This window comes from Ciconia boyciana, chromosome 16 (assembly GCF_034638445.1).
Source record: "Ciconia boyciana chromosome 16, ASM3463844v1, whole genome shotgun sequence".
NCBI classification, from domain to species: domain Eukaryota; kingdom Metazoa; phylum Chordata; class Aves; order Ciconiiformes; family Ciconiidae; genus Ciconia; species Ciconia boyciana.
In genome coordinates, this window is record NC_132949.1 from 8,171,760 (window position 1) to 8,186,018 (window position 14,259).

At 50.4% G+C, this 14,259-nt stretch overlaps 1 protein-coding gene across 1 annotated transcript; it reads left to right on the forward strand.

The window, feature by feature from the left end:
* The first annotated feature begins 3,427 nt into the window (after window positions 1-3,427).
* TSEN54 (tRNA splicing endonuclease subunit 54) lies at window positions 3,428-13,711 on the forward strand. The gene is made up of 11 exons (XM_072880894.1): window positions 3,428-3,500; window positions 3,644-3,802; window positions 5,179-5,242; window positions 5,387-5,470; window positions 7,365-7,463; window positions 7,773-7,825; window positions 8,178-8,276; window positions 9,414-10,048; window positions 10,606-10,666; window positions 11,372-11,488; window positions 12,582-13,711. The coding sequence occupies exons 1-11, from the start codon at window positions 3,472-3,474 to the stop codon at window positions 12,730-12,732; spliced, it is 1,551 nt and encodes a 516-aa protein (XP_072736995.1). The 5' UTR covers window positions 3,428-3,471; the 3' UTR covers window positions 12,733-13,711.
* The last annotated feature ends 548 nt before the right edge of the window (window positions 13,712-14,259 follow it).

Genomic DNA, 14,259 nt, shown 5'->3' on the forward strand with positions numbered 1-14,259 from the left:
CATGTATTGCAACACACACGAGAACTGAAGCACTTGCCAGTTTTAGGGAGTTTGTAACATCCTTTTCTGTCCCAAATCACATAGGGTATCTACACACAAAACCTCCTGGTGTCAGGACATGCTCCATGGCTTGCAACAAAGTCGAAGTGGATGGGCCACGTTACCCATCTCAGACACTGTTTTCCAAGTGTTACCATTTGTTGGCAAATAGATAAAGTCTGAGCCATGAACAGCTGAGGCACAGCTGGTTTCTGCAGAGTTACTACAATATTTCCAAATACCATGCCAGGAACTGCAGGAGTTGTTAACACAGGGATTAAAGCAGGTAGCCATACCTGGCAGAGCTGTTTAGCTCAAGCATAGAGCATGCAATTCCCACCTGGCTGTGCCTTGCATGCTACACGAAACTAGAAAAACAATCCCAAGGCCATATTTTATCCTATTTTCTCGAAAAACACTATGAGTCGATTTACACCAAGTTCATGCAGGAGTTAACCACAAGGAACTTGTGATTACAGGGACTGCACAAACATGACTTGGACACAACAGAAAAGGACTGAAAGGGCTCAAACCCATCCTCTTGCACCATGGCTCTGCCCCACTCCCCCTGGAGTGCCAGGATCAGCAGCAGGAGGGAGAGATGGGAGCAGGCTGCCCCATTCAGAAGAGGCAGTCAGCCAACATTTTCAGTCCCGAGAAACTTTTTACACTTTATCAACATTTTTTCCATCACTAAAAGAAAAAAAAAAAAGAAAAAAAAGAGAAGATAAGTGAGCAAACCCACCACACTTACCTGCTCTGAGAGCCCACGGTTCTGGTGCACAGCGCTGGTGCATTCACTGTTGTGTCTTTCCAGTCAAATCAAACTCGTTTCCCCTTGGGGTGAGGGCAGCATCCCATAGGGGAGTGAGGAGCAGCCTTGGCCTCCACCATCAACTTCCTCTGTGGCTGCTCGATGGCTGTACATGCCACTCAGACGACGAGGGCTGGATGCTGCTCTGCTACCTAGTGCTACACACCCATACTCTTCCTCCCTGGGAGCCTCCAGGCTCACAGTCCCACATCCATCCTTATTTCAGCTCACAGGACCCCCCAAGCAGACCATTCGCTCACAAAGCCAAGTTTTGCCACTGCTCAGCTCGATGACCATTATTTTAGCTCTAAGAGGAACTGCTCCAAAAGCAGCTGTCCACCTTCTCACAACCCTGTCACAAAGAGTCGCTGCAGAGAGCCCAAGACAGTCCCCATCAGCTACTTTTTAGGTTTCCTGCCATGCACAGCTGCTCCACTGGAGATGCACTAGGGTCCCACCCAGAGCAAATGGAAAAAAAACCCCAAACCCTAAAAACCACCATGAGCACCACAGTCATGGTTTCAAGGCAGCTGCACAGAAACTTAATGTTAAAAATCCTACCTTAAACCCAGAAAAATAGGTAAAGAGAAAAAACAAACCCAGCTCGCCCTCCGTTCATAAGCAGGGAAAGGAAAGTGCAGCCCCCCAGGACCATGCACACCCAGCAGGTGACATTCAGTCAATTGGGGCTGATAAAAGGCTTCAGCTGGGGAGAACGTGAGTCCCACCATGGACAAGGCTCTACTGCTGCCCCTGTGAGGAACAGGACCGCCCCCCCGCCCCATGACAGCTAAAATCCCAGTATTGAAAAGAAACGTGAACTGAGATTAGTCTTGACATTTCTGGGTCTTGTAATCACAGAGGGTGACAAAAGCAAATTCTGGATCAGAGCCTTTCCCCAAGTAATTTAAACACATCTATTTTAAGGAGAGACTGAGTTAAACAAAGGGGTGACAGGCCGTGAGTTGAAAGCTGCAGGACATGGCGTCCTGGGATTATGTTGAAATCAGGCAGTCTGAGTAGCTTTCAAAATACATATTTTTTGGAAATCGGGGAGAAAAAGTGCTGCCACTGCACAACCCACTGCCCTTCGCGCCATCTGCAAGTCCTCGTCCCCCTGCATGCCACAGAGAGTTACCGCTGACCAAAATTGCTTGACCCCCTTGCAGGATGAAGGCTCAATTCAGAAGGAGGAAATAATCAGGCAGGAAGCAAAAATTAAACCATTCAGTGGAAAATGGAAAGGAATGGTTTTTGCATTCATCTGCCTATGCTGGCATCTTGTCAAAGAACTATTACTGGGAAACCGCGGTGGGAACCAGGGAGTCCGGTGGGGGGAAAGCTATATTTTTCCTACTTGAGGCTCATTGACTCCTGTGAGCTATCCCGCAGCAACAGGAGACGGGCTTGAGGTGAAACTCGAACTTTTGGTGCATTTCCCTGTCAGGTCCGTTCACGCCTCCCCAAGCAGCAAATCTAGCTGCATCAGCAGACACAAGGCCATGGTGCAGGGAGGTTTCTCATTTTCCAGCCCAGCCAGACCGCTGCATGCTCTGCACAGCCTGGCGGCACTGGCAGCGGTACCGGCACCGTGCCAGCTGCTGCTGGAGCCTGAGCCATGAGAAATACTGACGCTCGCCAAAGAGACAAGCCTTCTTCCCTGGCACTGCAGCTTCTGCTCTGGGGGCTGTGGCACATGCCTGAGTGTGCGCAGCACCAGCTTTGGGGGGCTGTGGGGGGCTCTGTGAGGAGAGGATGGGGCTGCCCCGTGCCAGACACAGCCACTTCCAGATGGTTCTGGCTGGTTCCAGATGGCTCCAACAGCCCCACCGCAGGGCACAGCTGAGCCCATCAGTGATGCTGGTAGTGCCTTTGGGAAGAAGTATTTAAGAAAGGGCAAAACGCTATGCAGCAGTGAGGGGAGAGGGGGAAAAGTGTGAGAAATGTCCCCAAGAGCAGCATGGTCAGGGAGGAAGGGAAGAAGAGGTGGTCGAGGTGCTGGAGCAGGTGTTCTCTGGAAGCCCCTGGTGGAGTCCCTGCCAGAGCAGATATCCACACCTGGGACTAATATTAATTGGCAATAAATTAATTTTGCCCGAGTTGAGTCTGTTTTACCCATGATGGTAATTGGTGAGTGATCTCCCTGTCTTTATGTCAATCTGCGAGCTGTTTCACCTTACTTTCTCCCCAGTCCAGTTGAGGAGGAGGAGTGAGAGCAGCTGGGTGGGCTGCTGGCAGCAGCCAAGGTCAGCTCACCCCAACGGCCCTGGGACACAGCCTCGGGGCAAAGCTCGGTGAGCAGCCCTGGCACATACTGTACTGCAAGGCCCTGGTGCACAGCTCAACGCGCGGCATCAGCGCCCAGGTTCTGTGCATGGTGCAGCACGCAGCCCAATGTGCAGTTCCGCGCACAGCTCAGCGCACGGCCCGGCGCACGCCTGATGGGTGTCCCGGTCCCCAGCCCCGGAGCACACTCCAGTGCCAGCCCCGAGCCGCTCCCGGCCCCGCTCCCCGCCGCTCGCAGCCCTCCGAGCCCCCAGGGGGCGCGCTAGCGCCCGACTCGCTCTGCCGGCGCTAGGGCCCGGCGGCGGAAGGAAGGGGCTTCCCGCGACGCGCCCATGGAGCCCGGCGGCTCGCGCCGCCTCAGGTAGGGCCCGCCCGGCGGGGAGGCCTCGGAGGGGGCAGCGCCGGCGCCGCGGCCCCGGGGTTGTGCCCGGGCTGGGCGGCTGCGGCCGCAGGGTGGGTGTCGGGGCGCTCTCCCCTCACCGCGCCTCCCCTCTCGCCCCGCAGCGCGGCGGAGCTGCTGGCGGCCCGTGGCCGCAAGGCCCCTCAGCGCCCCCACGGCCAGAAGGACTTCATGCCCGACGGCTCGGCCGAGCAGGCGGAGAAGCTGCGCCGGTGCCGGGAGGAGCAGTGGCAGCTCCTCTCCGAGGAGCGCGTGGAGCGGCTGTAAGTCCCCGGGGCTGGGGGCGGCCCGGCTGCGTCGCTGGAGCGGCCGGGGGTCGCAGGGCTGTGCTAAGCCACCGAGCATGGGGTTGTAAATTCCTTTTTTCCCTGGGAGGGATCATATCGGGGGGGGGGCGGGTGGTGATCAGAGCACAGCTGCTGTCCATTCAGGTGTTATTATGAATAGAATCGAGCTGTTAATAGCAGGTAGGTGTTAGCACAGTAAGTTCCCGTGCCCGTCCCCTCGGTTCACCTGCTCACAGCTCCCTGGCTGGAGCAACAGCAGCGCAGCTCACCCCGGCTGTTCCCTCAGGAGCAGAAGGTCATACTGGCACACCAGTGGCTTCAATGTGGGTGTTCAGAAAGTTCCTCAAAAGGTCTTTAGTTTTCTCAGGTGTGTGCATAATCCTGTAGCCTTTGCAAATAGCAGCCAGTGTCTTCTTGGGCATGGTCTGAGTTACACAGCCCCTTGTTGATGCTCGTGTGGCCTTGTGCAGATTTGGCTGACTCTCAATGTCCCTGGTTTATCAGTTTTGGTGGTTTCAACAGCGCTACCAGTCTCTGGAGCTTATCATTTCTTGGGAGATTTTCACACGCTGCCTGTCAGCACACACTTTCCCTGTTTGGCCTGTTGTTTTCTGGTAACAGTTTCTCTGTCTGCCCGATCAGTAGCAGCAGAAACTGTTCATGTAAAACCACACCTCTGGGGACTAGAGAGAGAATGGCGACCTCCAGCAGACAGGCAGGTCAGACAGGGTGGACCATTATCTTCCACTGTTGTCACAGTCAGGTTTGTTTCAAGTACATCTGTAAATGCGCGTCTGGGGCAGCAGTGAAGACTCTCAGGATGGGAGGGCGACTGGGTAGGTTTAGGTTTGCTTTCAGATGGGGAAACTGCGGTACTGACTAAAGATGTAGAGCAAGTCCATGGTGGACCCTACAGGTCTTACGTTCTGTTTCCTTGAGCCAGCTGCTAAAAATGCATGTTTGCATTCTTGCAAAGTCGCCCTCCACTTTTTCTCAGCTATTAATTTTTTCCTATGAGACCATGTGGGTGTGATACAGTGATTTGAGACACTTGGCAGCATCCGAACAATCGTATGATATATCATGTCCCCGCATCTCCAGCAGGCTGCTGTAGCCTATGGACAGATGTCTGCGGTGCTGGCTGAAGACACTCTTAACTAGTTGTTGGTGATAAAATCTTCAGCTGGTACTGCTAGATCCAGAGGATGACGTCCTTCTAAGGCCTTACCCTGCAGAAATGCCACCTGGAAGTTTGCTGCCCTTTGATACCTTCCTGAGCTTGTTATGTTGCTACAATAGCAGTTGATTGTAGGACATGCTAGTAATAACAAACTCATCTTTAACCTTCTCAGGGGGAATCTGGTGAAAGCTGAGTGGAAGCCACGACAGAGCATCGTAGAGCTGCAGTCCCCTGCGGTGAGTCTGCTGCAGAGTGTACTCAGTGCCATCATCTCCTGCTGGCCATCACAGATTCCTTAATTTGCTGCTTGAAATGGGAGAGAGCCTGTTTGTCAGCAGGGAACAGCCAGAGCCCATCACTGGTTTGTACTTCTGTTCCAGGGGAAGTTCTGGCACACCATGGGGTTCACAGAGCATGGCAAACAGTGCCTGCTGCCTGAGGAAGCTCTGTACCTGCTGGAGTGTGTAAGTAGGATACATTGCTTGGATGGGGCATTGGGTCCTTCCTGAATGATTGGGGGAGCTGTAGCAGCTTTAGACTGAAGTCTGAAATCACTTGACTTGTGTTGGTCACTGCTGCTGTTTGAGCAGCTGATAAACACCTGGTTCTCGAGGAATTGTCTCTTTTAGCGTGTTGCTGATGGAGCTGTTTGTCTCCAGGCCATGGGTTCATATGTTGTACTCTAAAGCAGCCTCTGTATCATTGACAGTGCATGTTGGTTGGATCAGTGGCCAGTTTATTCAGCTGGTATGGTGTTTAACCCACTTCTATGTCAAATATGACAATAGAGACTAGGAGAGTTTTAGCTGATCTGAATTTCTGTAAGTACAGCAGTAATAAGTCAGCTCTCTTACCAGTGTGAAAGAAGCATGAGGAGCATGTTTCTAAGTTTTCTTACAAAGTTACGAAGTTTTCTACTGGGATCTCTACTTTCTTGCTCTGGGAACAATAAAGCACACATTTATATATCAGTTACTTCTTTACCAAAACCTGTGTATGGGGACTTGAATGTCCACAGTCCAGGAAAACTCACTGTTCTGAGAATTTCTGGAAATGGGATCAAACCATTATCTTCTGTTCCTTGTAGGAGTTAATTGGAATAAAAGGTTTGACACTGAGAAATCCTTTTCCTCAGAACTGGTATACAGTTAATTAGGACATCTGAGACTGGTCAGTGCCTTTTCTGTCATAAGTTGACTTCCTCCCTTATCCAGTGTGTCTTACATATTTTGCAGTGACAGGGTTTGTAAGTTCGTTAGCACGGTTTTTCTGTGCTTCCCTAAGAAGCTGATGGGAATTAGTGAAACTCTGTCCAGCTTGGTAGAGCCACATTAGCAGCCAGCGCTGTACATGCTTTACACTTAAGCAGAGATCTTTGGGGTTGCTACTTGGCATCTCTTCCTAGTATATATGGCAGAAATAAATTTAAAATGTGGCAGATGGGGGAGTGAGACCAGGTTGCTTTCAGTGCTCGTCTGCTTGCAGAAATGCTGGTTAGGGCTCAGTTGGATTTCTTTGCTGTAGAGAGGGGGTTTTTTGTCTCTCCACTGAAGCCTGTTACCAGTAGAATAGGTGCACCAATGTAAAGGGGAGCCTTTTTCCCTTAGCAAAACTTAATCAGATTATGGGCATCTGATGCCATCCCTTAGATCCTAACTGCAAAGGTAGGGCTTTTTTACCTCTGGCAATTTGACAAACAATAGATCGTAAACAAATTGATGAAAATAAAATCTAGCCAGTTGCTGAGTACAAAATCTCTCCCCAGAAGCAGAAAAGACCTGTTAGGTGCCTTCAGCCCATCCCATGGGAGAGGTGTGGTTCCTAGTGTTTTGTTTTCTTTGTTTATGAGTAAACACATTTAAAAAAAAATAATGGAGGAAAAAGAGGCGTAGCCTAAAACTGCCTCCTGGATGTTAGTTGCTATTGCCTGGGGAATCTACCTATGGGATCACTGGGGCTGCAGTAAGTGCATCTGAGGATGCCATCAGTTCCTCTGCTCCAGCTCTCTCAGTTGTGCTGTGTCCTGAATCACTGAGATCATCAAAGTTAAAGAAAATTGTCTCCCAAAGTAGTGATTATTTTAACAGTTGAGCATTGTACTCCCAGCTGCATCCTCCAAACAGATGCAGCGCTGGAACAGGAGCTGACAGCTGTGGGTGGGAACTTCTTACCTGGCTGCTAAAACCAGGGCATTGGGGAACTGTGCATGGGAGAGGGACTGTAAGGAATCTAGGTGGCACATGGAGATACGTGGATATCATGTGAAGGAGGGTTCTGAGACCAGTGGGAAGAGACTGGTGTGAGCTTGCATAGATTTGTTCCTTGTGATTCTCTCAACACCAAGCTTTTGCCCTGCAGGGCTCTGTTCAGCTCTTTTACAGGGATTTGCCCTTGTCAATCCAGGAGGCCTACGAGATCCTGCTGTCCCAGGAGGCAATGAGCCTGCCACATTACCAGGTGTGTTGGGACCTCCAGCTATTGCAGGGAGGATGAAGGCAGAGAGCCCAGCCTCTGCCACGCAACCTCTTCTAATGGCTGAGAGCAGAGTAGGACAGTTAGGGAGGGAAGGGGAGTCATTCTCAGTTTTTCCCACTCACCTTCTTCCAGATGATCAGTTCCTGTTTCCCCACCTTTACTTTGGGTCTGAACCCTGTCATTTTCTCCTCTGCCAGTGCCACACTGTGTTCACTCAGTTGTAGTGGAACTGAAGTAAATTGTTTGGTTTTAGGGTAGTCATTTAACCCTCTTGCTTTCCTTTGCTCTAAGGTGTTCAGCCACTTGAAGCAACTGGGTTATGTTGTACTGAGATTCGACCCCAGGTAACCAGCTTTTCCTTTCCACGCTGCTTTCTCCTTTCTGAAGACCTTGAGCAGCTCTGTGCCCACTGTATGGCCCCAGTGGAACGGCAGAGAAGAGGACTTTGACCCTGCATTCCGTCTCTTGGGAGGATTAAAGGCTGAAAGTGGCACTATACCCTTCCTTGTTCCTCCCTCTTGAGGAGGTGATTGGGAACATGAAATGGGGCATGAACTGAGGACCATTCTGGTCCTGCTTGTGGATTTTCTGTGCCTGGAAGAAAAGGTTTTTGTTGCTGTATTCTGGGGGCTGAGCAGAAGGGTAGTTTCACTACCTCACCCTGCTCTCAGCCTCTGTGTTGGTGTCTCCTTGCAGCACTGTCCTCTCTCCCTACGAGAGGCAACTGAACCTGGAAAGTCACTGCAAGAGCTCTGGGAAACACCATCGCAAAAGGAGGAGGAGTTCCAGCCCCCGGTAAGGATGTGGCCCAAAGCCGCCTTCCATCTTCTCCTAGGCTCTGCAGCTTGGGAACAGCATCCTCAGCCCTTTGTGCTGTGGGTGACTTGTCTGGCACAGCTGCTCTTGGCTGTCCCCTAGCAGTGCAGTGCTTTTCCTGAACTCTTTGCAGTGTGCCATTTTGTCACGTCTGTACTTCATGCAGGGCTAATAGGGGCAAAGTGCTCCTGAGCTTCCCAGCTGCAGTGGTGAGATGCCAAAATAGAAGGGTAGAGAAGAGAAGTGCAGAAGAAACATGTGGCAGTTGTCTCCTTTTGCTCTTTGTTAGAGGGACACTGCAGTGCCCATCTTGCACTTATCCACCCCCTCAATGCAGCTTACATGCTAGGACTGTACAACAGAGAGCATAGTTGTGTCCTGGTCCTTGCACACGGCCTCTAAAAGTTGCCAAAATGCAAACAGAAACTGATGTAATTATTAATTTTGCTAATAATTATGATAGCTTCCAGTAGGTGGCGTCATCCTTTAAGAAACAAGGAGGATGAGACTGGTCTGCAAGTCCTCTCCTGTTGACAAGTAACTCGGTGCCTGAGGAGTTATGAAATTTTAGGAACTGGGAGATAAAACTGCTGGTTTAAAAACTGCGCCGTCTTCTCTGGGAGCCAGGGACTGAGTCTCATACCAGTAAGAGGTGCTGGCAGGAAGATTTCTGCCTGGCCTGTGCTCGTTTGGCTAAAGTTCATCATGTTTGCGTGGAGGTGTTTGGGTCAGTATATGTATGGGGTGTGTGGAGGCTGCATGGCAAGTTGGGAATGTGTGTCTATACAAATAAAGGCTGGGATTCTCCCAGGCATTGAAGTCAAACCTCATGCAGGACTGCTGAGAAGTTTGTTCTGCCTTTGGCATTCACTGCTTGGTTTTGGCCTGCTTTTTTCCCTTCTCATTTTGTCACACAAGTAAACGCCCTCCTTCCAGGCAAGAGGTTGTTGTCAAGGGTTTTCAGACCTGTCTGGGGGTTCCTGCCACCTTTGCCGTCCTTCCTTCAGGCTTGGCAGACTGCATTCTTCCTGTCAGCAGGGTGGAGGCAGGATTCAAAGGGGATAAAGTTCCACCACACACTCTCCCTGTCTTTTATGTTGCTGCTTCTGTCTTTAGGTCGCATGAGAAGAAACACAAGGTATCCAAGGACCTTCCAGAAGCTGAAGGGACCTCTGAAAAAGCTGGAGATGACTGTGGAGACTCCAGCTGCCTTCCCATGGATGAAAAGCCCTTGTCAGAGCAGCCAAAGGAATCAGATGCTAGCAGTGGAGAGAGGGAGTCAAACCCAGTTCCTCTTGATACAGGACAAAAGGACTCCCTGAGCCTCTCCAGGAGCTGGGCTGGAGACCACAAGGAGAGCAGCACTGGCATCCATGCACCCCGCTGGGATTTTACCACTATCATCTTGCCAAACATGGCCCCAGACCAGCCGTGCACACATCTACCCTCACCTGACAACGGGCTCCTGCCAGAGAACGTGCTGGGGAGGGAGGTTGATGCAGCTTGCTGGTGCACACGCATCAATCAGAAACAGGAGAAGCTGTCACGGAAGGAAAGGGAGCAGCGAGAGAGGGAGAGCAGGTACAAGAGCAGCATCAATGCTGACCGGGAGGTGAGGCGCTGCTCCAACTGGCAGGAGTACAAAGCCCTTGTGGAGCAGAGGAACCAGCAGAGGGTTTGGAGACGACCACCGCATCTTTGGGACCAAGCTGTCACACCGCTTTTGTGGCCAGATGAAGCTACCTCATCAGGTAGTGGCTCTGGGAACTTGACAGGGACCCCCTTCTACCCCCCAACTCTGTGAAACATTGCCTGGTATGAAACAGCAAAAGGGATGACATGGAGAAGCTGAATATCAGTTTAGGGGACAGTACCTTGAGAAGGAGGATCTCATTAGAAGGCCTAGGCAGAGCAGGCACAGAGGAGCCCAGCCATGGTCATGGGGAGAAAGAAGAAAGCTTGTCCTCTGCCTTTCCATCTCTTTCTATAGCCCACTGAAGTGCCAGGATAAACAGGACCTTGGGAGGTCTTCTAATCCATTCCCCATGTCCTACTGTATTGCAGTCCTTCCTGCTAGGCTGTTAGGCATGTGAAATCGGGGCTAGCAAGATGCAAAGCAATTGCAGGGTGTTCTGGGCTGTGTGCTGGGAGGAGATGAGGAAGTTGAGGTCTTTGAAGTAGCCAGGGGTGACTGTGGTGCTGCCAGCCATTGTTGGAGGAGGAAGGCTTGTGGGTGGTGGTGGAGTGTTTGGAGTGCCCTGAGAGAGAAATAGCTGGTCTGATCCTTTCCTATTCCTTCTCCCTCTAGCTGCGCTCCTCCAGCAGATCAGCGTGCTGCAGCCCTCCCACATCCTGGATGGAGCCTCCCGGTTAGTATCCAGCCAGCCAGCTTGTAGCTGTTAGGGAGTGGGGATGTCTTGTGACTGTCCCTGCTTGTGAGGTCTGTGAGATGCTTCCAGCAGCAGCTTGAGAGCTGCCTGGCATCCAGAATGCCAAGAGAATCCTGTGCTCTGCTCTGTGACCCTGTTGCATCTGTAGTGAGTACCAGGTCCTGCAGCAACAGAGCTAGGGTATTCCAGGCCAATTAAAACATCAGTTACTCTCTTTTCCTGGTGTTCCCTCTCCGCCCCCGGCCAGGTAATCTCCCCCAAAGGTTTGGTTGGGTCTCACCTGTGCCTCATCCCTGGAATGGACTGCCATCTCTGCTGCCGTGATTATAAAACCTTGGCTTTGGGACTTTTGGTTCTGCTCTTGCCTCAGAGAGTCTGTGTGGTGTTTGTGTGCAGTCCCTGTAGGGCAGAGCAGTGCATTGCTTTTGTGTCTGTTAGTGGTGCTTCTTGCAAGGGGGTCTGCAGAGAAGGGAGTGCGGCAGGAGCTTGCTCTGGTCCGACTACAGGAAAGATCTGGAAAGTAATTAGAACAGTTGCAGGGTCAGTCCTTTGAGGAGTGAAGCCTTTCGAAGGGCTCAAACTGGCCAGGCTTCAAGACCTTTTGCTCCCTCTTTCCTCTGCCGTATCTATACCCTACCAATGTTTCATTCCCATATGTATGTGGATGTGTTCTGTCTTCTCTAGGCTGCAGGAGGACCCAGAGGGCATGAAGATAGACTTCAATGTGTATCAAGCAGATGCTGTGGCCAAGTTTAAGAAGACAAACCCTGGGAAGCCATATGTCAGGATGTGTGTTCGGAGGTATCCATGGGTTTTATGCTGTGTTCTGAAACATAGGAGCTGCTGTTGCAGAAATGAAGTCCTAATGATCTGTAAATGACCCAGCATCTTGTGAGCTTTACAGATCATCAGAGTGCCTCCCTTGAGGGTGGTCCTGGCCAGAGTTGTTTTTTTTTCTTTCAGTTCCTTCTTTGTTGGAGGCTGTGGATGACAATTCCCCCAGCCCTTGCACTCAGCCCACACTATTTGGTCATCTGGTTGCTGCTCATGTCTGAGTATTACTGGAGTCAGGAATAAGAAGCCATGACTGTATTTATGCAATGTTTGTGAAACTCATGTAGAGCTCAGTTTTGCAGGGAGCCGTATGGTACCTCAGTCCTCAGCCAGTGCAAGATCCCCATGGATTTCTGCAGAGATGTACCTCCCCAGAGCTTGCTATAGGCTCAGGGCCATGGGTTTAGTATTTTGATCTTTGTCAAATGTAACTTTAAGGTCAGTACGAACAGAGGATAGGTGTCCCCTTTCTTGCTGGATCCAGAATCTGATACTTAAACTCCATAGGCAGGTACAAAGTTCAGTCTCTGCTTTTTCTAATTTTGATATATACTAAAACTGTCCCTCCTCCACTCTCTACAGCTGTAGTAGCCAGAGCAAGGAAGCTGGTAATGCAGTTTTACAGGTCTGTTGTGAGCAAGTAGGATGATCCTTGCTTTATAAATATTTTCATTTATGAGCAAACAGACTTTGCAGAATTAAAAGGAGGGAAAAGCAGGTCAGATGTTGATCCCAGCAACCTAAAGATCTTCCTAGCACAAAGGTATTAAGATTGCACTGGATTGGCAATTCGCCAATAGCCCTGTGAGCTGCATGTAATAGGCACAGTGTGGAGTAGTATGCAGTTGCCCTTGTTTTGGCAAAGGATTTGACAGCTCCCAGTTCCCAGCATGCAGTGTACTCTCTCCGGGCTGGCAGCCTCCTGCTTTGACTGAAAGAGGTGGGGAGGTTCACTACCAACTCCTAAGACCAAAGTGAGCTGTTGTGATCGTTAGCCAGGACAGTTTTGTCTCTGTATTCTTCTTGCTTTGAGAACAACGGGATATTTTTCTCTCTGCAGCTTTGACGAGCAGATTCCATCCCTTCGGGCTTTGAAGCAGGTTACATATCAGAGTGGGGACGTCCCAGTGGTCTTTGCGCTGGTCGATCATGGAGAAATTGCCTTTTATTCACTAAAGGAATTCAAGCTGCCAGTTGATGTTAATCACTGAAGTTGCTGTCACTTGCAGAAATGGTATGGGATGAAGGGAAGAGCTTTACTCAGGATTTGCTTTCTTCATTAATGAAATATTACAGAAAATAGAGCCTGTGATAACTGGAACCTTGGGTAGTTGACCACTTTATTCACTGTTACAGACTTCGCCCAACCAGATGGCTCAGGCATAATAGCAAAATGTACAGCAAACAAGTGTGTATGGCTTAGCTGGGCATTTCTGGACTGGAATACACACTGCTTTGTTCTTGAAGCCACTGGTTCTCCAGCTTTCTCATCTTGTGGACTACTAGTTTCCATGTCCTTTTTGGCTGACCTGTGGACCATTAGAAAACACTTTGCTGGTGATCCTCTTGTCACATGTTAAGAACCACTGTGCTACACCAGTCAAATGGTTGGAGAGCCGTTGAGGTCAGTCAGGGACAGAATAAGCTGATCAGATCAGTGGTGGTGTCCTGAGCATCTGTCATTCAGCTACGCCAACAACCGTCAGATCAGATTCTGATCTGAAAAAGGCACAGCCATAAAACTCAGCCATAAAACCATAAAACTCACAGAGTAAAGTTTCTAGGCACTTGAGAGCAGGAAACTGTGCCTTGAACACTATTTTATTAGCCAGAGGTCACAGAAAGCCCCAGAGCATTGCAGATGGCACCCCAGCCTCATGCTGTAGCAGCTGTGCTGAGATGTGTTTTGGCCACACAGCATTATGTCATGTTCAAGTTTGGCCACTGATATCACCACACTGTATCTGATAGTCTCACCAGGGCTGTACTGCAACCCCCTCGGTTTCAGCATGACATCCTCTTTCCTGGCTGTGGATCCTTGCCTTTTCTTTTGCAAGTGAGAAATCCCTGAGTAAAGAAAGAAGCTACAAATTCCTCATGAGCCTTCCAGTCCTATGGCTGTTGCGCTCCAAACTGAGGACATCATTGCTTTCCAGGCTCTACTGTGGGAGCTTTCCACCAGGATATCCAGGTACCAAATTTGCTTTTGCCTCTATGCAAAAGTGCCAGTGACAGGTGCCAGAAAGCCTGCCCAATGGATAGAAGTGCGCTGAGCATGGCTGTGCTTGGTATCGAGGTTCTTGAGAACTGTAATAGCAACTGGTTTAGAAGCATTTTATTTGATAATTTTTGAGTTCCTTTTGGAGATGGGGAGAAGGCTAAGCAATAAAAAAGCCTTTTCCAACAGTGTGAGCTCCTCAGTGTGGTTCTTATTTCCTGCAGAAATGTTAATCAGTTATGCAGAGGGAGACACTCATGGGGAGGCTACTGGGACTCCACTAGCACCAGCTGGTGAATGCCTGCTCATGGTCACACAACCCTGCAGCTGCGTAACCCTGCTTCTACAACCATCTGTGTTTGCATCCAGCCGCTGCCCCATTCCCTGGGAGGGCAGCGTGACTCTTGAGCCTGGAGGAGTCTGTACATCCACGTGCAATTCCTGTTGGCACACGACACCTTGCCATCTTCCTCCTGTGTGGTCAGAGGTATGGTAGCCCAAGGTGGCAGGGATCTGCTGC

Excerpts from the sequence above, each read along its gene's own strand:
- TSEN54 (XM_072880894.1), top strand. The coding sequence starts at position 3,472 with ATGGAGCCCGGCGGCTCGCGCCGCCTCAG. Across the intron at positions 7,464-7,772 it reads TGAGCCTGCCACATTACCAG|GTGTTCAGCCACTTGAAGCA; the intron begins GTGTGTTGGGAC and ends CTTTGCTCTAAG. Across the intron at positions 7,826-8,177 it reads GTACTGAGATTCGACCCCAG|CACTGTCCTCTCTCCCTACG; the intron begins GTAACCAGCTTT and ends GTCTCCTTGCAG.